The sequence below is a fragment of the Biomphalaria glabrata genome, chromosome 2 (genome assembly GCF_947242115.1).
Source record: "Biomphalaria glabrata chromosome 2, xgBioGlab47.1, whole genome shotgun sequence".
Taxonomy (NCBI): Eukaryota; Metazoa; Mollusca; class Gastropoda; family Planorbidae; genus Biomphalaria; species Biomphalaria glabrata.
The window spans coordinates 35,386,393-35,411,347 of record NC_074712.1 but is presented as its reverse complement, the minus strand read 5'-3'; the positions used below and the strand labels follow the sequence as shown (position 1 = coordinate 35,411,347).

The following is a 24,955-nucleotide window of genomic DNA, read 5'->3' as shown; positions in this document are numbered from 1 at the left end:
ACTTGCTTGCATCAAGAAGCTAATCAAATTGAATAAAATTAAGAATATTTCCCACAAGCTTTGCTTTTTAGTCTTATTATGGGTTGAAAGAAACTAATTATTTCACAGTATTTCTCTAACTAGTGATAAACCATAACAAAAACAACTGTTTGACATTGTAAAATAGTTTATTGGATTACTTTATAACAGTTCATCCAAGAGTACCAAAAAAACATTTCTAAACAATTAAAATATTCTTCTTGTGGTTTTACTATTAATAGATAACATGTGAATATGAAAGTAATTAGAGTTAATATAATAAAATGAAGTCATTCTGTAAAGTTAAGTGTAAATATAGTGTGAAAATAAATAGTGACTGTTTTATAAGGAACAGGAAGTAAAAAAACAACAAATACTTTGGAAAACCAACTGGAGCTGATAAAAAATTTGATCAGCATGACAGTTCTTTATTTTATTCTGAAACAGCAAAGAAAACCTCTTGTTTAAAAACTTACTTTAATTATGACCAGTACACTTCTATATCAACTACCTAGTTCTCTAAATTACAAACTATACAGGTACTACCAGGTAGGTTTTCAAAAGGTACTGTTTTAATATGGATTTTAACAATCATTATTCAACTATCTACAATAGAAAGAATTGCAGCGCATCCACTATTTGTGTTAATTGGTCTAGAAGAAACATGAAGATAACTAAATCATTTCACAACCAATTCAGTCAATGAAATGGCTCTTAAGTACAAGTATGTAAAATGTGATTGTTTTCAGAAATATACAATACAATGTACTAACACTCAAACTTGGGACTTGATAACAAGCCTAATTCTTAAGTGCTAAGTGTTATGAGGTTGTACAAACTACAAGTAATATAAGAAGTTAAAAAAAGGAACAACAACAAAATACATTGATAAGTGTTAACATTTGAATGGTGTCAATTAGTTCTTCACAAAGTTCTTGTCATAGATTTACTTTGACAATAAAGTTTACAAAAAACATTCTTAATAAGTATGTTAATAGTTTCAGCATTTGAATGTAGAGACTTTAAATATCAATAGGTATCAATTACTCAGCAGTTTGTGCTATCACACTACAAAAAAAAGTGTTGTTCCATTTAAAATCATTTTTAACATTAACATTTTTTAATTTGTAAAAAATAATAAGAAAATAAAAAAGAAACTGCTAAACATTTATCCCATACATTTCTATTATACAACTCTAACCCTAACTGCTACCCTTTGGCTAATGATTAGTATCAATTTCAATGTGAGATGATATATAAGACTAATCACTTATGCCCACAGTATCAAACCCTTGCCTAGCATATACTGTACAAAGTATAGTATCAGTGTTCTACTAGAGGGCAGCATTAGCAAAGTGTGAGAGGATGGCATTGGTTTCAAAGGTATCACTGCTCTTCAAATATTTGCACATAAAACAATTGTACATTATCAATTATCTTTTCATCTACACTAGAACAAAGAAACTCACTTGCATGCAGTGTATAATGTCAATGTGGTTTAGAGGGGAAGAAAATCCAAGTTGAGCGTTGCTCTTTAAAAAGAGAGCCTGTAAATGTACCACAACTAATCAAGTTACCAACCATTTACACTAACTACTAAATGAAGTAAAAGTAAAAGACTCAAAGACTTCAATGTTTGTCTATTTGTTGTTTGTTTTTTTGCTACAGGTATTACAATAAATGTCCATCAACTTAAAACTGTGAAATCTGCTAAATTGGAAGGGAACAAAAGTTATAGAAAAGTCCTCAAAAGTGAGGGTACTTTGTAATGTATGCTGGACACATTACAGTAGTATCTAGCTGCCAGTGTTCTCTGGAAGACCATACTTCTCTGCAAACAGGATTCTAGTCTTTCAATTGTCAAAGTTTTGTCTTTTGAAAGGATTTACACTTGTACTAGAACTGAACTTTAAGAACTAAAAAAATAGTGGCTGGTGTGTGTGCAACTGTGAGAGTAGGAGATGGATGGGTGGGGGGTTTCAGGAACACTCACCTAGACCAGGCCACAAGATACTAGTGTGATGAAGGATTGGTGATTGTCATACATCAACTGGGTTGTTTGAGTTGGTGAAAAAACAAACAGCTCATGGAACATTTTAAGTTGTATTCCACTTTTCAGAAACACAGCATAACTGATATTGAAATTACCTCTTTTTGAAATAAGGACCAAGAAGGAAAAAAAACAACTCAATTCAAATTATGCAGAACTTCAATTTATAGGAGCTAAAAATCTATTTAAAAAAATACAATGATAACCTATGGCCTATTGAAGCATATAAGTCTCTGCTGTTTTTAAGATGAATTAATAGCTATGGAATTATCAATATTACAAAATCACAATGTAAAAAGTTAAAAAATTTACATATTTCTGTACAATATTATCTATACAACTTAACACTGATTCTGAAAAGACCATTTAATTGCACTTGATTGAGTAATCACATTTTCACTAACTTATTACAGGATCTTGTCTACATACATATATTCATTCATAACACTTGAAATGTTGGTAGACCAGAAAAGGCCTCTGTGCCTGTAAATACAGCATAATAATTTACAAAAAATTACGTTAAGAATTCCATGCTTTCTACTCTGTAGCTTTAAACTATTCTTTTACATTTTTGCCACCCACCCAACTTCTGTCGCTGGAAAAGTTAAAAGTTTTTTTTTCATACAGCAAAACAATCAATTCACCTGATTTATAACTGATAATACCTACACTGGGATTAGTCAAATGTGATGATAAATCCCATAATGTTTAATCAAGGAAGTTATGGTACCATATTGAATCATACATTTGAAAATAAAGGCATGTTTTTGGCGTCACTTTCTGGAAGAAATCTGAATTTTTAAATAGTACCTACATATTTAAGGGTTCCATACTAAATAAATGCTTAAAAAGATATTTTGATTGTCTATTAATCAGCATTTTATTTTGAAAACATGTTAGATGACATATGTAGTCTTGAACAAGAAAAAATCTTTCTGAAAGTTAGTAAAATGAAACCTGAAAACAATTTCCAGAAGTGTCCACAGGCCTATGAATAATTAGGTTAAATGTTTTTGGTTGGCTAAATTTAAAGAAATTTTTAACTCAATGAGCGAATTCTCATGAATGAGAAAAATAAGAACACGACCTGATGAATTTATTACAGCTTCTAGAAAGATCAAAAGAGTTGAGAAAACTATCAAATATAGCAAATACTTATTATTATATTCAGATCAACTTTTCAGGCAGTCAGTTTCAATCTATCTTGTATCAGGAGCTCCATCGATTTTAACTATAGTACAGCTTATTGTGTTGATATTTGTCAATTTTAACTATAGGACAGCATATTGTGTTAATATTCAACATGTTTCTACTGAATTAATTATTATAATTCAATAAATGTATACAATCAAATCTACACCCAAAATGTGTGATTTCTCATTCAATGAGAGCATATTAACTTTTCACCAAGAGTCCTGAATGAAACGTGAAGTTCTTTTCTTTATCAAAGTTAAAGTTGGACAATGAACTATAAATAGCTTAACAGTTGAATACATTTTTTTCCTATTTAGCTTTTGAAGTAAATTAAAAAACTGGTCCTGATGTGTAGTCTTTTAAAAAGACTGACTTGATTTTTAAGACCTCAAAACAAGCAAAATTTTTTTTATCCCAAAAAATTTTACTCACTAGTTACTGTATACAGGTTTGCTGCTAAGTTGTTTTTTTTTTTAAGGAAAAAAAAATTACTTACGCAACAAATATTCAGGAACAGAAAATAGAGAAGATGACAGCTTTGTTTCTGCTTTGAAGGTCCAGTCAGGAGGACACCACTGGCTCCACTGTGAATACAAACATTTGTTAAAGTAAATATCTACTGTTTTGTTTCTCACAAAATTAATATTAAGATATTTAGGCAGCTAATCAGTTAAGAAAAAATGTTTTCATAATAAGATCAATGAAGTACATCATTTAGTCATCACAGTTACAATTCACTACAAATGGAATAAAGAAAGAGGTTTAATGAAAGAAACAGAATGAAATATGAAAAACTTTTGTTAATAATTTCTATGTGGTGCATTAACACTTGATATGACTGATTAATAGGAGCTGAGAGATGTTCACAAAATGAATTACATTACCTGCTCATTCTTACACGGTAATACACCAGGTATTGGTAGTAGTAGGGTTTCTGAATGACCATTACTGAATTTAACTCTTACTTCAAGTCCATACTGATTCTGAAAAGAGAGAAAGGGTATTACAAACACGCAATAGAAAAATTAAGAATTCCTTTTTAAAACTTAAGTTTATTTAAGGGAAACTGACTGCTAATTACTGCCCTTTATCTGAAAAATACAGGGTTTAGCTCCCTTTCTGTTGGTTCCCTGACATTTCATCATATGAGACATTTCATCATTGCAACATTTCATCATTATAGCAATTCATCATTGCACATTTCAACATTATAGCAATTCATCATTATAGTATTTCATCACTAAGATGCCGATCACAGAAAAACTGGCCTTGCAAAGAAAGTTCTTACAGTGGCGTAGCTAGGGTGGGGGAGAATTTCAAGATCCCTCGTTAACCGTAGGCCACAGAATCAGGATCTTTGGGCGCCTCTGAGTCCACCCAACTCTAATGGGTACCTGATATTAGTAAGGGAAAAGTAAAGGCTGTTGGTCGTTGTGCTGGCCACATGACTTTCTCGTTAACCGTAAGCCACAGAATCACATGACCTTTACATCATCTGCCCTATAGACCACAAGGTCTGAAAGGGGAACTTTACTTACTACTTTAATTGACCTTAGAGCAAGATGCTGCTGTTTTAAATGCATGTACTTATTTTTATTATTTATAGATATTTCAGAGAAACTCTTCACAAAAATGGAGCTTTATTTAAGCACAAGGGGTGGAAAGATCATGGCCCATCAAGGTTTTGAATACAAACTGCACAAGTGTCTTAATGGGATTGATCAGTGGCGTGCCAGAGCCTTCTGAGAAAAATAGGAAATGTTGGACAGAAAACTGTGTATGATGATCAAGAGCAGATACCAATGAGATTGAAGATGAAATCACTGGCTTCCCTGGCTTTTGTTCCAATGGATGAGGTATCAACTCTCTATGATGAGCTAGTAGGAGGCTTTCCAGATGAAGATAGCTGGAATCAATCGATGGGATATTTTGAGTCAACCTATATAAGAGGCCCAGCTGGAAGAGATCCCCTCTTCCCTATTGGGATCTGGAATCACTATGAAGCTGCCGGGACTGGACTTCCAAGGACCACAAACTGTTGTGAGGGATTCCACAATGCTCTGAAGACACTCTTCAACAGCAGCCATCCAGGAGTGTGAGATCTTCTTGAGGGATTAAAGAAGGACATTGACATCCACTGCAAAACACTGGCAGATGCTGAAGATGGTCGCCCACAACCAAAACAGAAGAAGTAAAAGGAATTGGATGATAATGTAATTGCTGCTGTACAGGGGTATTACAATGAAGAGAATAAAATGAAGTACTTGAGAACATTAGCTAATTTGCAGTAGCAGACCATAAACTCAAAACTTAATCTAGTCGGACAGGTTATTTTTAATTAATAACCTTTTTATACAAGAGTCCATGCACCTGGCAAATCAGAAAGTTGGAAATATTTTTAAGAAGTGATTTGATACATTTTTGTGTGTTTTGACATTAAATTTGTTTTGTGTGTAAAGTTTTTGTGTTTTACTGTAATGAATTCCATTGTAGGATAATAAATAAATGAAATAAAGTCAAGAAAAAATAAAAAACAAAAAAGAACCTGTTTGTGGGACAAGCCTTTACGTGGCAAACAGGATAAGTAACCAAAATGGGTGAAACAAATATGTCCTTTATTTTAATTACCTGTACAAATTTATTTTACATCCCAATCCTCTTAAATTTTTGTTCCATTAGTTGCACTGCAACAAAACTGCAAACTGCTTCAACATATTGCCAAAAATTGCTCAGTATGTTAATTACTTAATTATACCCACATGTACTTCTGTTTGCAAAATGCACTTAATGCAATGATGAAATGTTATGGTGATGAATTGCTATAATGATGAAATGTTGCAATGATGAAATGCCTCGTATGATGAGATGTCTGGTCACCCTTTCGGTTATATAAAACAAAATTAATTAATTAGTACTAAATGATTAACTAACTGGTTAATTTTTTTTTTATTGATTCGTGTATTGTTATCAACTATGAATAGTTATGCAAAATTTCAACTTGATCCGAGAATGGGAAGTGGGAGAAAAAACATATTTAAATGTAATACGGGGACTAAATCCATATATATATATATACACACATCTCTCATTAAGTAGCATTTATTCCCTTTATTTTAAAATCAAACAAAATAATTAATGATCAACAAATCATTAACTAATTATTTAATTTTTTTTACTAATTCATACTTTGTCAGGTTCAATGAATAACTGTCAAAGTTTTAACTTGATCCGAGAATGAGAAATGGGAGAAAAAACATGTTAAAAAATTTTACTAAACAGACAGACAGAGTGAGTTGATATATGCTTTGTAAAAACTTAATTTTAAAACAATATATTCCTTTTAACTATAAAGTATGCCATTGCTACATTTAAATAGATTAAAAACATGATGTTATATAAATTGAAAAAGTAAATCTTAGAATGCTAAATATTACCTTAACATTTTTCCCCTCAACAGATGGTGGTAGGTTTATCCTGTTTTCCTTTAGTGGAATCTGTAGCCGATCCAAGCTAGAACTCATTTAGAGAAACAAAAAGGAATTTACTATAAAGCAATTTTAATTATTATACCATAGGGAGGATGTCTTTAAAATTTTATAGTCCTTTTACAACTCATTTTGCAATACATTGCAGTGAGATGCTTAATATTGTTTACATTTAAAAACAGAATCTTCATTTAAAAAAATGGATGGTAAGCTCTGTTTCATACAATGTTTTGAAAATGGCAAACATATTTAAACATGAGAGTATCAAAATATAAAGTGAGATTTTCATCCCTCTATAAAACAGAACTATGTTCTCGCATTCTATAAAATGTGCCAGATTTTGAAAGAAAAACAATTATAAATTGTTAAAAAAAATATTTTTTTTTTACAATTCTGTAAATAAGTAGTGTTAAAAAATTGAGCGACAATCCCATGCATAAAAAGAAATGAAAACAAACCAGCATACTTTCCAGCACTGAAAGCACATGATTCTCCTTCCATGCTGTACACAGTGTGAGGGCCAGTTTCAGGGGCAACAACAATTACACCATTAGTGAACTCCATGTTGGCTGTCAACTGTTTCTCTGATGTTCCACGGTAAGTCAAATACAATTTTAAGTAGCGAAGCAACTATGAAATTAAAGAACACAAATGAAATGGCATAAATGTCTACAAAGCTTGAATCATTGCACACAATTACAAACATTCAATAATGATTCCTGGGGGGCGCTGTGGCTGAGTGGTAGAGCACTTGGCTTCCAAACCTGGGGTCCTTGGTTCAAATCTTGTTGAAGACTTGGATTTTGAATCTCGCTATTTTTTAGGGCGCCCCTAATTCCACCCAACTCTAATGGGTACCTAACTTTAGTTGGGGAAAAGTAAAGGCGGTTGGTCGTTGTGCCGGCAATATGACACCCTGCTCGTAAGCCATTGGCCAAGTAACAGATGACCTTAACATCATCTTCCCTATAGATAGCATAGTCTGAAAGGGGAACTTTACTAATGATTCCCAACCATAATAATGATAAAAGAAATGGAAAAAAGAAAGGATGGCAGGCAGCCCATGTTTCAAGTAAAGTATATTATAAGAATTACAAAGCTGATAAGCTATTTCTACTACATGAAAATTGATTGGAATTCTTTACTTTGATAATAGTTTTTCAAAGCAACTAGTTTCTAACTTAGAAGCAAGCAAAGAAGAATATATCAAATTATTAATAAAATAGAACAGTTCACTGCAAACACTGAACTAACATGCAGTTAACATTAAAAATGTTAGAATTATTCTTTCTTTTTAATAAAAAAAACAACTAAAAACTACAATGCAAAACAACAACAAAAAAAAACAAACTTCTAGATGTATTTACAGTTCATATACAAAAGAAAACATCTCCTAATCTGTACGAACAGAGAAGTTTATAAACTATTTTTCAGAAATACCTTTATGGAGAAACCAGTAACATGCAGCTTGGATGGATTGGTTAGGATAAGACGCATCATCATATTATCTCCAGTTTCTACATAGTTTTTTATCAGGCTAATAATATAAATACATACTCGTTATAGACTAACGTTAAATTGGTATTAAAACAATTGAAAAAAAAAATGTACACACCATATATCAACTAAAGGCAAGGAAATATTTTTAGATCAGTCAGATAACTCTTGTTCTCCTAGCCAGATTTTTGCTGCTGAGCTGTAAGCTCTTTTTCAGTCTGTGCAAAGGAAAGGGAGTGTGCAGCTCTTTTCAACTGTTCCACACTGCCATACAAAGAGTTGGCTATGTTGGGTTGGTGTGGTAGTAGGGTCTGCCTAAGATGAACTAAATTGGGGCATTCATAGAGGGTTTGATTGACAGTTATGTAAGGATGGGCACAGTGTCTACAGAGAATGGGTGTGTGGGATTTATTCTATTGAGGTGAAAATTTAAAGTGCATGTCCTGTTCTTAGTTGGAAGATTGCAGATAGCTCTTTGCAGGGGAAGAAATTGATACTGACTAGTTTGTTTTGTGTAGTCATTTCTTTGTAAAAAGCTCAGCATGTGCTGCCTGTCAGATCACTCAATGTGACTTATGGTGTTCAGTTTTGTTTAATTTCAAAAATAATATTGCTAACAAAAAAAAATTATATTTTTACTTAGACTTAAGGGTAAAAATTTGATAGTTACTCTTTATAAATCAAAATATTTCTAATGGATTATATATTATGCATAAATAAAATTTTTAAGATATTATTTGAACAGATTTAGACTACCTTAGATCTTAAAACTGTACTGGAAATAAATTATGCCATTTTCATTCATTATTATGAACCATTTAACAAAATTTTACATAAAAATTTAAGTTTAAGCTTCACTTATAAGAGAATACAAGTCAACAAAACATGCATTAGTTGCCACCTAAAATAATCAAGTATAGATATTTGAATGATTTGGGCTAGTAAATTGAAATTAAAAATTAAGGACATAATATATGAACTAAAGAAAGTAAATTTTGACAATATTTGCGAATAAACTAGAAAAGTTATATACGTTGACAGAAACAAACAGTGTTTTTCAACTGATTTCTATCACCACAATTTTTTATTTTAGTAAATAGTAATTTTAAAGGTTATACAGGTATTATCGTGGAATCTGAAGATTAAGGATGAAGGCAGTGACTACACAGAACATTTCTGGGATGTGAAGCAAGGGGACCTGGGTTCAGTTCTCAGTGAAGAGTGGGATTTTTAATTTCTACCTGACATTAGTTGGGGAAGCATTATTTTTTGTTGGTACAAACAGATGACCTTTACATCTTCTGCCCTATAGATCACAAGTTCTGAAAGGAATACTTTACTACAAAGAACATTTAATCACAAACAAAAAAAAATGAAAGCAAATGTATTTTTACTAGATCTACTAGGTACAGAAACAATTAAAGACGAGCAAGAGTAAACCGAAACTAGCAGTTTCTTCAATTAAACTCAAATATTTTTACATGGGAAGGTTGCAATGGAGCAAAAGATAATCCAAAGATTTTAAAAAATCTATAGTAAATAAAATATTTGATTGTACAATGATGAAACCTTTTTTGATATAAATTAATCTCATTTTCCATAACAAAAAAACAACTATTGTGATTATAGCATTGCACAAATGACGATTATTTTCTATTTGTATTCTGCCTTGCCTCTTTTTTCTCTCTCTAGGCCATTGATTTTTAAGTGGGAAATATTTTACAATGATATTAATGTTCATTATCAACACCAAATAAATATATTAAGAAAAGCTCAAACTATGAAATCACTCAACATTCAAGTTACTAATATAACAAATCACAAACCAAAAGTTGTAAACAATCTGGTTTAGATAAAACTCATTCAACAAATGCCTCAATGGCCCAGAAAACTGTAAGAGAAGAGCAGATTTTTTTCACAAGTAGCGCATCTGGATATAAGTTCTTATTTTTAGTGTTGAAAATGGTAACTTATATTAATATCATCTATCTATATAAAAATGTTTGTAAGCAGTTTTTCCAGATTCTGCTTTTAATTTGTCTCAAAAGCAACTGCTACGACAATAAGTGATGTTGTATAGCACCGACTGTAAAGTTTTGATAATGATCTTTTTCGTTTAACCAAAAAAATATAATCCTGAATCCTTCTAAAAGAACAAATAAGATTAAGTTTTTTACCATCTTCTTTCCATTTTGTGAGCCAACATCCAGATAACTGAAACTATGACAAGGTCACTTACCGTACAGTGATGTGCACTCTTGTCTTGGAGAAGAAAGATGGAGAGAAACTAACATCTTTAGCCTGGCCTAAAAGATTGTTCTGCATGTTAGTTTCATCCACTTGGTACACAACAATTTTTTGTGAGACCTGATTGAATGCAATACAACCAACATGTTTAACATGGTTAAAAGCATTCACATGTTTTCAGTTTCATGTCATTTAAATAACCATTCTTTCTGTAACATCTTTATATTTCACACTGAGATTATTTTATAGGCCTACAATTTTCACAAATCTTTTTAGCCTAGAGAAAAAGAAAGAAAATATTTCTCTATTTAGGAATCCTGTTACTTAATTTACTGTGGCATTTAATTCTATTTAGTAGGCCCAGATGAAGAAGCCTCAATAACGGAAAGATGCATGTCTAATCTGATTGGTTTATAATATCAAAAAAGGACACTTATTATGATGCTAGATTTCCTTCAAACAACAAATGTTATTTAGCACTAGACTTTCTTCAAATAAATGTTCTTCAGAACTAGACTTTCTTCAAACAAATGTTCTTCAGCACTAGACTTTCTTCCACCTAATTCTCTTCAGCACCAGACTCCATTCAAATAAATGTTCTTCAAACACTAAACAAATGAAACAATTTATTGCAATCTTTTCTTTCCCTCATTTCATCACTGACCTGCATGGTGTTTGCCTGTGCTTGTAGAACATAGGAAACATCCACTTCCCACTCTGCCCCATTCTGTTTACCTGTGCAATGGAATGTACCTGGCACATACAAACAAACCAAGCTAGTTAAAATTTAAATGTTATTTACATGGAACAAACTATTAAATTAAATGTAACTATTTTTACAGGTAAAATAATCATATTTTCTATCAAGAAATATATTTTTGGAGATAAGATTTCCACTAAATTTCTAACAAATGTTAGTAATCTGCAAATATTCACTCTTTAAATGTAAGACTTAAGTATTAAATATCAAATGACTTACCAGATTCCTAAACCAAGCAGCAAATGTAATTGATAAAAAACGGACAATAAAAACAACATCAAATTCTTCCAACCAAATACACTGACCTATATATTCATGCATTTGTAGCTACTACTTTTAGAAAATGTTTTGAAAAAAAAAAATGAAGCTAAATGTGGACCACCCTTGCATTATGGATTATTATTTTTTTATTGATTAGAAATTGTTTAAACTTTGTTCCTTAAGATGTATTAAGTATTTGTAGATATTTGATAAAGTAACAAAATGTTGTCTTTTGCTAGAACCTTAATGGCTGTTGAGCAATTATAATTGACTTAAATTATGTAAATGTCACATTGTGCTGAACAACTTGATCAGTCAGAGATAGCATTCAGACTTTTGTTTTTTAGAGGTAAGTAGTGATGGGAACTAAACTAACTTTTAAAAGTTAAACTAAAACTAGTTTTCAACTAAAATAAAGTAGTTAAACTATTAGTTTATCATGAATTTCAAAAGATAGTTCAATAAACTAAAGAAAGTTAATAAAACTATAACAAACTTTTTTTTTTGGGGGGGGGGGGGGTTGAACTAGACCTATATAGATATAATCATCGGAATGTATGCCTACGGTTCGATCTTACTCTTTTAACATTCTAGTAATATTTATCTATAATAAAATCAGTATTAAGAAATATGTTTCTTACATAAATGTTAATGCACAATAAAATAAAATGTCTAAATAAATATGTGTGCTGCTATTTTTGCCTTGAATTAAAACCTTTAGAAAATAATGGTACTCTTTTTAAAAAACAATTATATTAACTTATTTTATAAAGGAAAATCTTACTTATACTGGTAAAGTTTAAAATCTCATTAAATAACATATATTTAGAATTTCAAATTTAGATTTAGTATCTAAAGAAATAGAAACGAAATCGTTGGAGTTTTTAAAACATTTGACCTGTATAACTATTTTATAGTGTAAAATACATGCTTGACTAACCATGCCGATGTGCTATTTTCTTGCTATTGCATAACCGTTAAATGCGCAAGGGAAAAAAAACTGGGTGATCTTGTCATTATGAACTCATGGACTGCACACTCAGTACACTACATAGGCCTACACGTGTACATCTATCTGGCCAGGTTGTTAAAATCAGTCGGACACATTGTCTATTTACATTCTGGGCAGGGAGGGTGTATAGCTATTTTAGTGTAAAGAATATATCTACGAACATGCTTGTCTAGCCACGCCAGTGTGTTATTTTCTTGTCTGACCTCTCCACATTAAGCAAACACTATTGCATAACGCTTAATGCAGGGTAGTCTTACAGTATTATCGACTACACACGTACAGTACACTAGGCCTACATGTGGTCATAGTGTATGTCTAGCTGACCAGGTTGTTAAAATCAGTTGGACACAGTCTATTTACTTTATGGTCAGTAGAGTTGATTACCCTAATGCTTTTAGATCTATATAGGCCTAGCTGTTGATTTAGACTTAATAGATCTCAATAATAAGTCTTAAGACTATAAAAGGGTGTACTTGATGTTCCTGCAGTTAAAAAAAATATTGTTTGCTGCAAATGAATTGATTAAAACTTCTAAATATTGACCTAACTCACTAATCAGATTCCCACTAGAAACAGAAATTAAACACCTCCACGTGGCTCACACAAAAATTCGGAACAACCTCATTTATAATACTGCATAGAAGCTTTTGGCAAAAAATGTTTAACATTTTATAATACTGCTACTTTCAAGTGCAAATATTTACTACCATAACTTCTACCAGGATCTTACTTTACCCTTTTCAAATGCAGACTGTCTAAATAGTTGTTAATTGCATCATTTTTTTTTGATAATCAACACATGACAAGAAAACAGGGAGTGTGTTTCAACCCTGACCACATGTTGAAAAGTTTTACAAATTTTAATTAAACTTTTTAGTTAGTAAATAAAAAAATTAATTTAAAAGCTACGATTTTAACTAAACTTTTTTTTCTAGTTAAACAATGGCCTTAACTATTTTTTTTAGTTAAACTAAAAGTTTCTAACTTTTTAGTTAACTTTTGCCCATCACTAGAGGTAAGCAAGAATCAATAATGTAATAATGTCAATATGTATTGCTACTGTTATTTAATTCAGCAACTTTGCCAAGTGTTGTTTAGTGGTAGAAAGAATACATTTTCTTCTAAGTAGAATTAGTAGGTGATTTATCAAATGAAATACTGACAAGTCAACAGTATTTTGTTTAAAACAAAAAATAAAAGCCTTAAATACCTGGAATAGTCTTAGACAGTTCAAATTTGAAAGGAAACACGTAGGAGCCAAATTGAAAGTATTCTGCAAAATAGACAAAGAGCTTTGTATTACTGATGATTTACATACAAAATGCACTACAGCTTTTTTCTTTTATAACAGGTTAGAATGAAAAAAAATGAAGAGTTTCTTTAAAATCTACTTACTTTTTAGAAGTTAAAATGAGTTTCAACATTTCTACTTTTTTTTTTCACTCTGTTTTTTTTTTTAAGCTAAATCTACTGAAATGGAATTAAATTTTAAAAGAAATGAATGATTGAAAATGTCTGGACTATTTAAGCCTCTATTTGATAAGAGGTACCATGTTGTATCTCTAATAAGTTAGACACAAGTGATAAATAAAATCCGAACCAGCTGACTATTCTCTAACTAAACACTTTTTAATTCTTAACTTTTCTCACAATTAGGGTTAGTTAAGAAGTTAATTAAAAAAAGAAAAAAGATTTGTACATTTGAAGTTGAATACTTCTTTTAACCTTCTATAAATAGTATTTCACAGACATTAAAACTGAGCACATCTTGTCACACTACACTGACACCATTGACTTAAGTTCATAAAAATAGTTATACAGTAAAAAGTAAAGTAAAGTACACTATTCAGACCTTGCAATCTATAGGGCAGATGATGTAAAGGTCATAAAAAGTTTCTGTAGCTGATGGTTAATGAGGATGTCATGTGGCAAGCACAATGACCAAATGCCTTTACTTTTCCCTAACTAATGTCAGATACCCATTACAGCTGGGTGGACTCAGAAGCGCGCTCTAAAGATCCTGAAATTAAGAATCCAAGTCTTTGAACCTGGGACCTCCGATTCAGAAGCCAAGTGCTCTACCATTCAGCCACCACACCTTCCAATACTAGTTATGATGATGAGATTAGTGTTACCTTTCTGTGAATACAGATTCACATTTGAAAAGTCAGCATGAGCTGTGTCATTCTGTAGAGTCTTCCTACCCTCATGCTCATACTTGTAAGTACCTAAAACAAGTCACACAAAGGCTAGAAACTGCTGAATATCAACTTTAAGCCAAGTTCATTCAAATATCATACCCTTACTGTTCTAAATATGATGCTGCGTATCTATGGAAACAAATTGGTTAGTTGTAAGCCTTACTTTTCAGTGAACAAATTTAAGAATTTCATAGCTCCGATAGTGTCACAAGGAGTTCTCTTTTTTATGCATTTGAATTATTTTCTGTGTCATAGTTCTAAGGGCTTATGTAGCCAGGATAATGACAAATCTTTAAGCACATTCAGATCTAGAAAATAAACTAATTAATTAACAAAACTAATGGTAAACTATTTAGCAGGAAGTCTATTGCAGACACGATGCCAAAATATAGTGTCCAGTAAAATGATTCAAAACTATTTTATTTTAAAATGAGCTAAATAGCTTTGACTAAAAAAACAACTTAAGCATCCATATTAATTCAAGCTGCTATAAGAATTATCCAACAGACCAAATCTTAGCCATACCATAAAAAAAAAAAATATTCATACTTACATGTCTCTATTCCTTTAAAGGTTATTTGGATGCAGTTTGCTTCTGTTGGCCGACTAATAAGTAAATACACAGCACTGAAATAATTTGTTCACCAAGTTACAATTATGACATTAATTTGATAAACATTTATATGTCCTCTATAAGTCTTAGGAACTTAATAAGAAAGTTTGTTGTGAAAGCTTGTTTTACATGCCATAATATACTGTAACTGTCAAGGTCTTCCTGCTTTAGGACAGCTTTATTCAACAGAGTAGCAGCTTTGTTTGTTTGATATGTTTTAGACATTCCTTCTCAAATGAAGATTATTGCTTTTTAGTCATACTTAGGTCTCTTTAATTTTTACTTAAGATATTGTACTCATTAAGGGATACTCTTTATTCTATAATAGACTAGGCAAAGAACGAACCACAATAAATTTTTAAAATAATTTGTTAGAAAAATAAACACCATAAAAGAATATTTTTTTTACAATTTTTGTTTAATATGGTTAATAAAAAGGATTTAGACCAGTGGGATTTATATGTTTAAGTTATTCAAAAAAAAAAAAAAACACTAACTTTTAAAAGGTAATAATAATCTAAATCATTAGATTTTAAAATTCAAACTGTATGCATGGCTGCATCTGGAATCTAGAAACATTTGACCTTTGCTGCTTTGTTATTTGTCACAGTTCGTTATTTGAGATATTGTCTGGTCAGCTGTTAATAAGAGGTATTGATGATACCTGGATTTTTTTTTCATGGTGGTCAAGGCAGTTCTCCACATTTATGCTTCAAAAAGTAGTATTGGCTTAACTATCGTAATGAAGGCCTGATCTTGGTGCTGGTGCTTATTTTTAGATCCCCAGGTGTTCTTCAGTTGACGGGAGGCTGCTCAAGATTTACCAATGCGGGTAAGGACATCTGCATCTGTTCTTCCATGGTTCTTCAGGATACTGCCATGGCAGGTGAAGCTTTCTTACTCTTTCAGCACCTTGCCTTAGAATGTAATGGGTGTGTTGTTGGACATCTTATTTTAAACACCTTGCCCTTCCCTTTGATTATGGTAAGACCAGTCTAACTGAATTGTCAGCAGGGTGATTATCTTTTCCTGTATTTGCTGTTGTTTGTAAGAAAGAATAGCCAGGTCATCTGCAAAGTCAAGGTCATCTAGCTGTTTCCAAGTGTTCTATGTATACCGCTCCGCTTCTGGGCAGTTGCTGTCTTCATAACCAAATCTATGGATAGTACGAAAATGAAAGGAGAGAGTAAACAGCATTGTCTCACTCCTGTTTAGACCTCAAATGCATCTGCCGGTTGTCTATTGCACTCTTCTGATGATGTTTGTAGCTTTTCAGGCACTCCATAGTAGTCTCCAGAGGGTCTGTCTATCCATGCTGTTGCATGTCTATGAAACTGACATAGAGAGGTGAGTTCCTTTCCATGGACTGTTCCAGAATCCACTCTGGCAGCATTTCTTCCTTTTCCCATATCTTGTACAAGAGAGGGTAGAACCTCACACTACTATCAATGTCTGCCTTTAGCACTTCAACCAGGATGCTCTTTAGTCCTGCAGAGTTCTTTGATTGCTTGATTGCACTGTGGATCTCTTCCTTAGTTGGTTGATTTGGTTTGTTTACAACAAGATGTGGATTAGGCAATATTGTTTTTATAAGTAGACCTAAATTGCCTTGTGTGACATATTTCAAGACTAGTTCTCATAAATTCTGTAGTTATTTTCTCTCCCAAACAGAATTTTTTTTTTTTTACAAAATTTGTGAACCTATACAGCAACGACAGCATGTATAGCAGACCTGCCTACCAAAAAAAGTCCAAATGCGTAACGCTGATATTGTCAAAATGCGTATTTTGGCACCAGAATGCGTAACACTTACGCGATCCACTATTTTGTCATATATATATATATATATATATATATATATATATATATATTATAAAATATATATATATATATATAATATTAGATCTCGATGTCATGATTAGATCTACAATCTAAATCTAGATCAATACGACAATACAATAGAGATGGTATCTAGACTAGATCTGGATCTATGTCTATGTCTATATAATTTATAATGAATATAATCTACTAATCTACTCTAGATCTGGGCTCAAGTGTTACCGATGCCGTGGATCTATTCCTGTATAACAAGTTATCTAGATTCTAGATCTAGAATCCAGATCTAGATCTAGACTTGATATCTACAATGTCACTCAATGTGTTTTGAATCGATAGCACTTCGATATTTTTTTCTATACAAATGAATACGGGAATCAGGGATTCAACATAATTAATTTCTACTAATGAAGTTACAAAAAAAAAAAAAAGTCACGTTGGTCACCGTTTGTATCAGCTAACTGACGGTACCAACCTGGTACCAACCCGCCACTCCCTCACTCTTGCGTTCTTCATTTCTAGACTAAATCTAATTGCTATTAAGAACCAATCGACGTATAGATCTGGACACAATGTGTTCCCCCACCTTTTCTGTTACCCCCCCCCCTCCAGCCCGACAGGACGGCTTAGCGTGACCTCCGTGACCGCTCGTAAGCTAGTCAAGAGAGGGGGAAAAAAAGGATACGAAATGCGTAACGCGACGGGTTAAATGCGTATTTGCGTACTGACTGTCATTTTTGGGAGATTTTGCGTAACCAATACGCATTTTGCATAACGGTAGGCAGGTCTGATGTATAGCCATCAAGATTATATTTGAGATAAGTAATCAGAGTATTTCATTAATAACTAGATCTACAGACAATACAAAAGATCACAATGTGACAAAAGAAAGGTGGATACAGTTGGCTAAAGATATGCTTCCAAGCTAATTGTCTGAAAAAATGGGGAAAAAAGCGTCTTTATTTTTTTTAATCAGTGAGACATTTGTGATACCTTATGCATCCTTTGGGACACCTCAACTCAAGAACATAACAACATATTTAACATATAATATAGTAAGTAAAGTAAAGTACCAGATCTTGCAGTTTATAAGAGTAGAAAATGTAACTGTAAGGTCATCTGTTTCTACAGCTAATGTTTATTTTTAACAGGTTGTCATATGGCCAGCAAGATTAAAAAGTAAAGTAGCAGTAATACACAAAAACACTAAGCATAACTTACAAATACAAAAGCACAACCTAAAATACTCAGAAAGGCATAAAAATAAAGGCACATTTCTTAAAATTTGTATGTATGCTAGGACAAAATTTTACAATATAAGTGCTTTTTTTCCCCTAGCGCTGTCAGAGCAAGGAACAAGTTGTCTAAATTAGCCAGGAAAACCATTGTCTTCTAGTAGAGAGTTTAGGTCTCTTATTAACATGCACTACTAAATTAACACATGGATATGCATAGAACAAAGATTCTAATTGAGTGTTTCTCCAGTACTGGTGCCAAAAAGTGTCACATTATGCTAAAAATTAAAGTTGAAGTTTTTGGTTTCATTTCAACTGTATTCACTTCTTCAACCAGTTCACTTTAAGAATTTATCAATAGAAAATGAATTGCAAGATGTAGATTTTGACAGCAGTGTCTATTCAAGGGGTACCCCCTTTTGCGTCACAGGTGCATCACCGGGACACCACTTGATAATTTAACAACGACCAATTGATAAATTCATTGTATTTTAGCATAATATAACTGTCTTTATTGATATTAGTCTTTAGATACTGAAATTTATGCTTTTGCATAGAAAAAGTGGATTTGAGCTCAATTCAAAATTTGGGACACCGTAGCACCTGTGACACTACAAGTTAAAGTTTTTTTTAAAAGATATTCTGTGAGAATATAGAAATTATTTTATTTTTGCACTAAAGTGATCCATTAGACTTGTTATTAAGTTCACTATTCTAGTCATAAAGTACCCATTTGTAAAAATGCTGCTTTAATTTCACAAAATGTCGCGGGTGCTTCATGGGACACCATTTTTAAAAATAATGTTTATAAGTTTATATTTTTGTCTTATCTGTGCACAAGTGAATGATCATTATTATTTTTAATTATTGACAAATATATATTTTATATCTTTTGTTAGTTTTAACACACAGAAAAAGGTTTGAAAAAAAAAAGAAAGAAAAGAAAACACATAAAACTGTACACAAATTTTATTTGACAAATTCAGAAATCAAAACATTCCACTCTCAAACTATTGCCATTGGTATCAACATCACTTCAGTAACAATCATGTCTGCATACACTAACTGTATGTCCTGCACTTCTGGATATATATTTATATATTTCTTTAATTTCTGTGCCTTTTTAAAAAATTATTTCTGCGCTGATCATCCAGGACTTCTATCACAACTCCTGTTAGAAAAAATTACCAGCAATGTTGAAAAGTTAATACTTCAATCTAAAACATACTTTGAACTTGTTTATTGAAATTAAAAGGTACACAGTGCAAAAAATTATACCTGGATAGAATATTTCCCCATACTTGACAATCACACAGCTATTTACAATGTACTTTTGATGAGTGAAGAAAATTGTTTGGGCCTGAAAAAACAACAACATGAGGCTGAAATACTTAATTTCTAAAATGAGTCTAAAATTATTTAGCAAGGTATATTATTAAAAAACAACTTATACAATACAGGTAACATAAGATTCAATGAAAATGTTTAAAATGTTTATATGTAAAAGCTCTTTACCTTTGAATTTGAGCATATGGGACTGACATCCAAAGAGTCTTCAAGATTTGACTGAGATTGCACTACTGAAGAAAAAGAAACAATTTCATTTAGAAATCAATTACGTAATTTTAAAATGAATAATGTTTTTTTCTCAGATAATTGTAAAGTGCTATTTAAAAATAAATAAATACAAGTACTTACCATTTTGTTTCTGAAGTTTGAACACCTTCCAAGAGCCACATATTTCATCATGCAGGCACTGACTGCCATATGAATTTCTGTATGGATAGCAGAAACAGCTTCTATTTCTGTAAGCAATAGTGTTAGGTGTAATACCTCTCACTAGGTCATTTAAAGATCCTTCTTTATTTACTGGTCGCCACTTTGATACCTTTTGCAGTGTACCATCACTCTGAACATACTCATCCGTCATCTTTGACCACATACTATACTCCACTCTGCTAATTCATCTGTGCAATTTTTTAAAGGCTCAATACTTGTTAATTAAATCCACACCACAGTTGCTACATGATCTTTCAATGCACTGCAGCTTATGAAAACAATTGGCATTAGTTCTTGGGCATAGAGTTAAGTCAAGTGATGAAGCTGGATTTATTAATGTCAGCTCTCTGTGTCCTTTTTTGATCAGAAATTTATTAATGCCCTCTATATAAAGAAAAATCTTCAAACACAACTCACATAAGCAAGACTGCATCTTATGTTAAGTAGCTTTTGCATGAAACGTTTTCCTGTTTGAGCACTAACAGATGATTGAGAGGGATCAGTTCTTGAGACATCCCCTCTTCTGTAAAAAATGAATATTGTTTCCAAGGCATTTTGTGCAATGCAATCACGTCATTTTTTTTCTTGCAATTTGTTCTGATTTGCACTTGGACATAAAACTTCTTGACCAAATGTTAGAAATGAGTAGCACAACCTCTGAGTTTGTTGTACTTACTAAGGATACTGCAGAGTACTTGTCTATGAGCACTAGACATCTGACTTTTTTTTTTGCTGCAGCATATTTCTTGGGTGACCTAGGCAATTTCATCAAAGCCCTTGAAACAGCCATTCTTTTTGCCACTGGAGTCTGGAATCCAGTACCTAGTGATTCACCAACCTCTGCTGAGATGACATTAAGTGGACTATTAGCTTGCTGTTTTCTTTCTTTGCGTTTTCTGTTTATCCAAGCTTTTTCATGTGGGCTTAACTAGGCCCTGTATGCAGCTTTTCTCAACCTTTCCTTTTCTCTCTGCTCTAAAACAGCAACACGTGTTAGAGACTCAGGCTTTGATGCTTGTAAATTTTGAGTCTTTCTTGGCTTGTAGACGCCTTGAAACTCTAACAGATACTCCATTACTGAAATCTGTAATTTATAAAAAATGTATAAGTATCTAAATAAATAGATCTATTATATATAATATAGGCCTACTAATAAATTTCATAAACATATAATATATTATATATTGGTGCATTATTTAAATCTAGTCTAGTAATGCCCATAATTGCTTGATAGGGATAGACTCAATCAATAGTATAGGACTAGTACTGTTAATTATATTAACTTAAGTTATAATCATTCAGTGGTAGACTGAAAGAACTGAATACAATATAATTGAATATACTGTATAAACAATACAATGGAAATTAAGTGCAGGTTAAACCAAACTTTGTTTTAGATACTATCTACATTTTAATATAGAATAGGTCCTAATATGTCTATAATATAGATCTAGTCTCTAGATATTTTTCTAGATACTGGTCAATTTAAAGAAAAATATATTATTAAATCTAAAATTAGATTCTAAATCTAGTCATAAATGATCTAGTCTAGAGTCACTAGTCTAGATTCATAAAAGATCTAATGATTTCTAATCTAATAATCTAGTTTAGATCTAAATCTAGATATTGAATTAGATCTAGACTGACTAGACTATTCTACTCTACTCTAGGTCTAGATCAAGACTCAAGAGTAAATCTAGCTATAATATAATGAATTACATAATTAGATCTAGGTCTAGATCTAGAGTAAATCTAGATAATGAATTACATAATTAGATCTAGAGAGATCTAGATCTAGAGTAAATCTAGATTTAGGTCTAGAGGTCTAATCAGTCTAGATTTCTAGATCTAGAGTTAAGCTCTTTAAAGTTTTAAAGACAAGTGTCCGAGATGCGCCTCAAACGAAAGATCTAATAGTTCTAAATCTTATTTACAGTAATAAGTAAATTTTAATTATTTAATATTTCTTAAACAGTACCGCTTTATTTCTTTTAGATGTAGCTAATATTATCTGACACTGTAAAATCTTTAACAAACTATCACTAAAATCTATTTGGACTTAACAGACGCAAACTAGGACACCATTTGTAAACAAACGGAGTAGAGTCCACTGAAACGCCCCAAACGATGTAAAGTAAAATTACAAAAAATATAAAATGAAAGATGTCAAAAAATGTTCATTTAAAATGATTAATTATGAAAATAGTTTATTTCATATATTAAAATCATTTAATCTTAATTAAAACTTCCATGAATACAGAAAACGTAACAAATCCTGAACTCGCATTAGACGCTACATGTGACGCCATAATTTATGCATGGAAAACACCAGCACGGGGTCCCAAGGAGCGCCTCAACGCCTAATCCAATTTACTTCTCAAAATAAAAACAAATTAATTATTTTAAATCGCTACACACGTCTACTATTACATCAACATAATTGTTTTAGAAATATAAACTTTTTGTTTAGTAACAGGCTTTAAAATTGATTAACTTTACGATTTAAGACTAAATTGTGTTCAAGACGCTTCACGTGACGTCATGATTGAATGGTTAAATTTAGTAACCTCGTAATAAAAAAGCACTTCGATTTGGATATTGCAATCAAACTTATTTGTAATAAGCTTAAATTTCAGTAGAATAATGAAATATCTACGTACCTGATGGGTTGTTGATTCACAAAAGATCACAAAAAACAGATTAAATGAGGTTTTTGTGCAAGATTGCCGGCGATTGATCGTGTCGACGCTTGAGGCGCATCAATGGTTAATTGTGGGACACGCTATTGTTTACGTACTCCTGTTAATTACTACGCTAGTATTTCCAGCGGAAACGGCACTTCTTTTGTTCTACACAATACCTGTGATGCTCAAAAGAACTCTCATTCATAAAAAGTAGTGTCGTGGGAAAAATAATCCCATTCTTAACACACGCAGCACAGGCGCTTCATCTGGGACACCTCGACCTATTTTAAGCTCGTTATGCATGTTTAGAAAGCTTTTAACAAAAAAAATACTTTAAAAGAAATCTTTAATGCTTGTTGTAACAGAAATGCAATGTTGAGCATATTATTTATTTCTTGTTTACAATTCATAGAGGATTGTAATTCCGTATAAAGTGGGACACATCGCGATGCGCCTCAAACGCCTTTTTGTGGCCGTGTTTAATCAATATTTTGATAACCTTGAGAAAAACTAAATAATGACATTGAAATATGAGGATCTTGTTAACATATTCCAACAAAGATGGAAGTTTTATGCCCCTTGGTTTTAGTACGATATTAATTCAATCATACCATGGTGTTCCGTGTTACATCAAAAGCCGCCATTTTGGGTAGTAATTTCACACATTTTTTACAATTTCAATATTTCCCTAGCACCTTATGAGCTCAAAATATCAAAATTTATAGATTAACCATTTCTTAATGCAATGTAATGCAAATTGTCACATTTGAATAACAATCTTATGAAATACGGACTTTTTAGTGAACCAACACCTAGTTGTAACCAGTACTGGAGAAACACTCAATTATCTTCTTTTTAAATGAATGTCTGTAATTTCTATGAGAAGTTAAGAGAACAAGAAAGTTATATAAACATTAAATGAAATGAATCTGTGTGTAAATGATTGACATATAGATCTGGATCTAATATTCATATAAATGAATGACAAACCCATGAACTGTTTCTCCAGGTAGATATTCGCCTTTAACTGTCCTCAAAGATATTTCGTTATTCATTATTTTCAAATCATGATCAATGTAAACTTGAATTTGATGAATGAAGTTAAGTATATATTTATCTAATATTATTCTAATGGTATGAATCTAGATCTAGATTCTTGATCTAATAATTCTAATAATGATTTAGATCTAGATTATGTTTCAATTTTATGAATCAATCACAGAATCTAAATGTCTCACTAGTGACTAGTCTCAGTAACTCTCAGTAGACAGTACTTCACTGGACTTCAGTACACAATTTACTCCAACTCCTAGATCCTATGTTTACTAGACTAATCTTATCTTAAAAATATAATACAGACGTTACTTCAAAAAAGAAGATGATTATGTCATATGTGTCATGCATTTTATTTAGTCATAATTAATTAGTCTAGATTACTCTCAATCTTGATTAGATCTAGAATATAAGCCCTAGCCCTATGTCTGACTATGTCAGTATGAGTATCTAGATTCTACTATCATTTAATTATTTTATTATTTATCATTATCATTAAAATCATCATCTTCCTGAGTATCTCAGTTAAACTCAACTCAGTTACAGTATCATTTACTATCATGAGTATGACTAGAATTGACTAGATCTAGATCTATAATTAGACTAGTAGTAGTTTTAAAAAAAAGTATTATCATAATTATGTTATGACTCTATCACACTGTATGAGTAGGTCTATCTGAGACGTCTGACTGAGTACAGAGTTACTGGACTGAGTGAGTGAGTCGACTGAGTCTGAGACACTGAGAGTAGAATTAGAATTATTCAATTCATGTCAATTGATATTACATCTGTGTTACGTACTACAACGTTCTATGAATGAATAAACAAGTCTTCATGGAGAGATCTATATGTACTAGGTCTATCTATATAGATTCTAATCTAACTACTAGATCTAGATTCATGAACAATAATTTTCAGTAAACGAAAAGGTTCAATCATTTTGTGTTTTGATCATTATTAAAATTAAAGCGGAAGTATATAGATCTAACCAATATCGTATTTTTTCCTAAAAGAGAGGTTTTCGGCTAAT

The 24,955-nt window shown here is 31.7% G+C and overlaps 2 protein-coding genes across 10 annotated transcripts; both read right to left on the bottom strand.

The window, feature by feature from the left end:
* Positions 1-148: 148 nt before the first annotated feature.
* LOC106075174 (arrestin domain-containing protein A-like) lies at positions 149-24,882 on the bottom strand. 8 transcript variants are annotated; one of them, XM_013236104.2, is made up of 13 exons: positions 24,727-24,882; positions 23,863-23,953; positions 15,279-15,352; positions 14,660-14,752; positions 13,735-13,797; positions 11,156-11,244; positions 10,484-10,611; positions 8,188-8,284; positions 7,214-7,377; positions 6,697-6,778; positions 4,147-4,245; positions 3,759-3,846; positions 149-2,551 (listed from the first exon to the last, which is right to left on the bottom strand). In XM_013236104.2, exons 2-13 carry the CDS (start codon positions 23,925-23,927, stop codon positions 2,508-2,510), a joined length of 1,086 nt encoding a protein of 361 aa, XP_013091558.2. In that variant the 5' UTR covers positions 23,928-23,953; positions 24,727-24,882; the 3' UTR covers positions 149-2,507. The 8 variants fall into 8 exon arrangements, with proteins under 8 accessions (XP_013091558.2, XP_055876235.1, XP_055876234.1 ...); XM_056020260.1 differs by having other exon boundaries at positions 24,712-24,880; XM_056020259.1 differs by having other exon boundaries at positions 23,863-24,042; positions 24,727-24,880.
* Positions 19,364-20,918, bottom strand: LOC129924581 (uncharacterized). Of its 2 annotated transcripts, XM_056020268.1 has the most exons (4): positions 20,108-20,918; positions 19,925-19,989; positions 19,688-19,769; positions 19,364-19,580 (listed from the first exon to the last, which is right to left on the bottom strand). In XM_056020268.1, exons 1-4 carry the CDS (start codon positions 20,349-20,351, stop codon positions 19,516-19,518), a joined length of 456 nt encoding a protein of 151 aa, XP_055876243.1. In that variant the 5' UTR covers positions 20,352-20,918; the 3' UTR covers positions 19,364-19,515. The 2 variants fall into 2 exon arrangements, with proteins under 2 accessions (XP_055876243.1, XP_055876242.1); XM_056020267.1 differs by having other exon boundaries at positions 19,364-19,769.
* Positions 24,883-24,955: the final 73 nt, after the last annotated feature.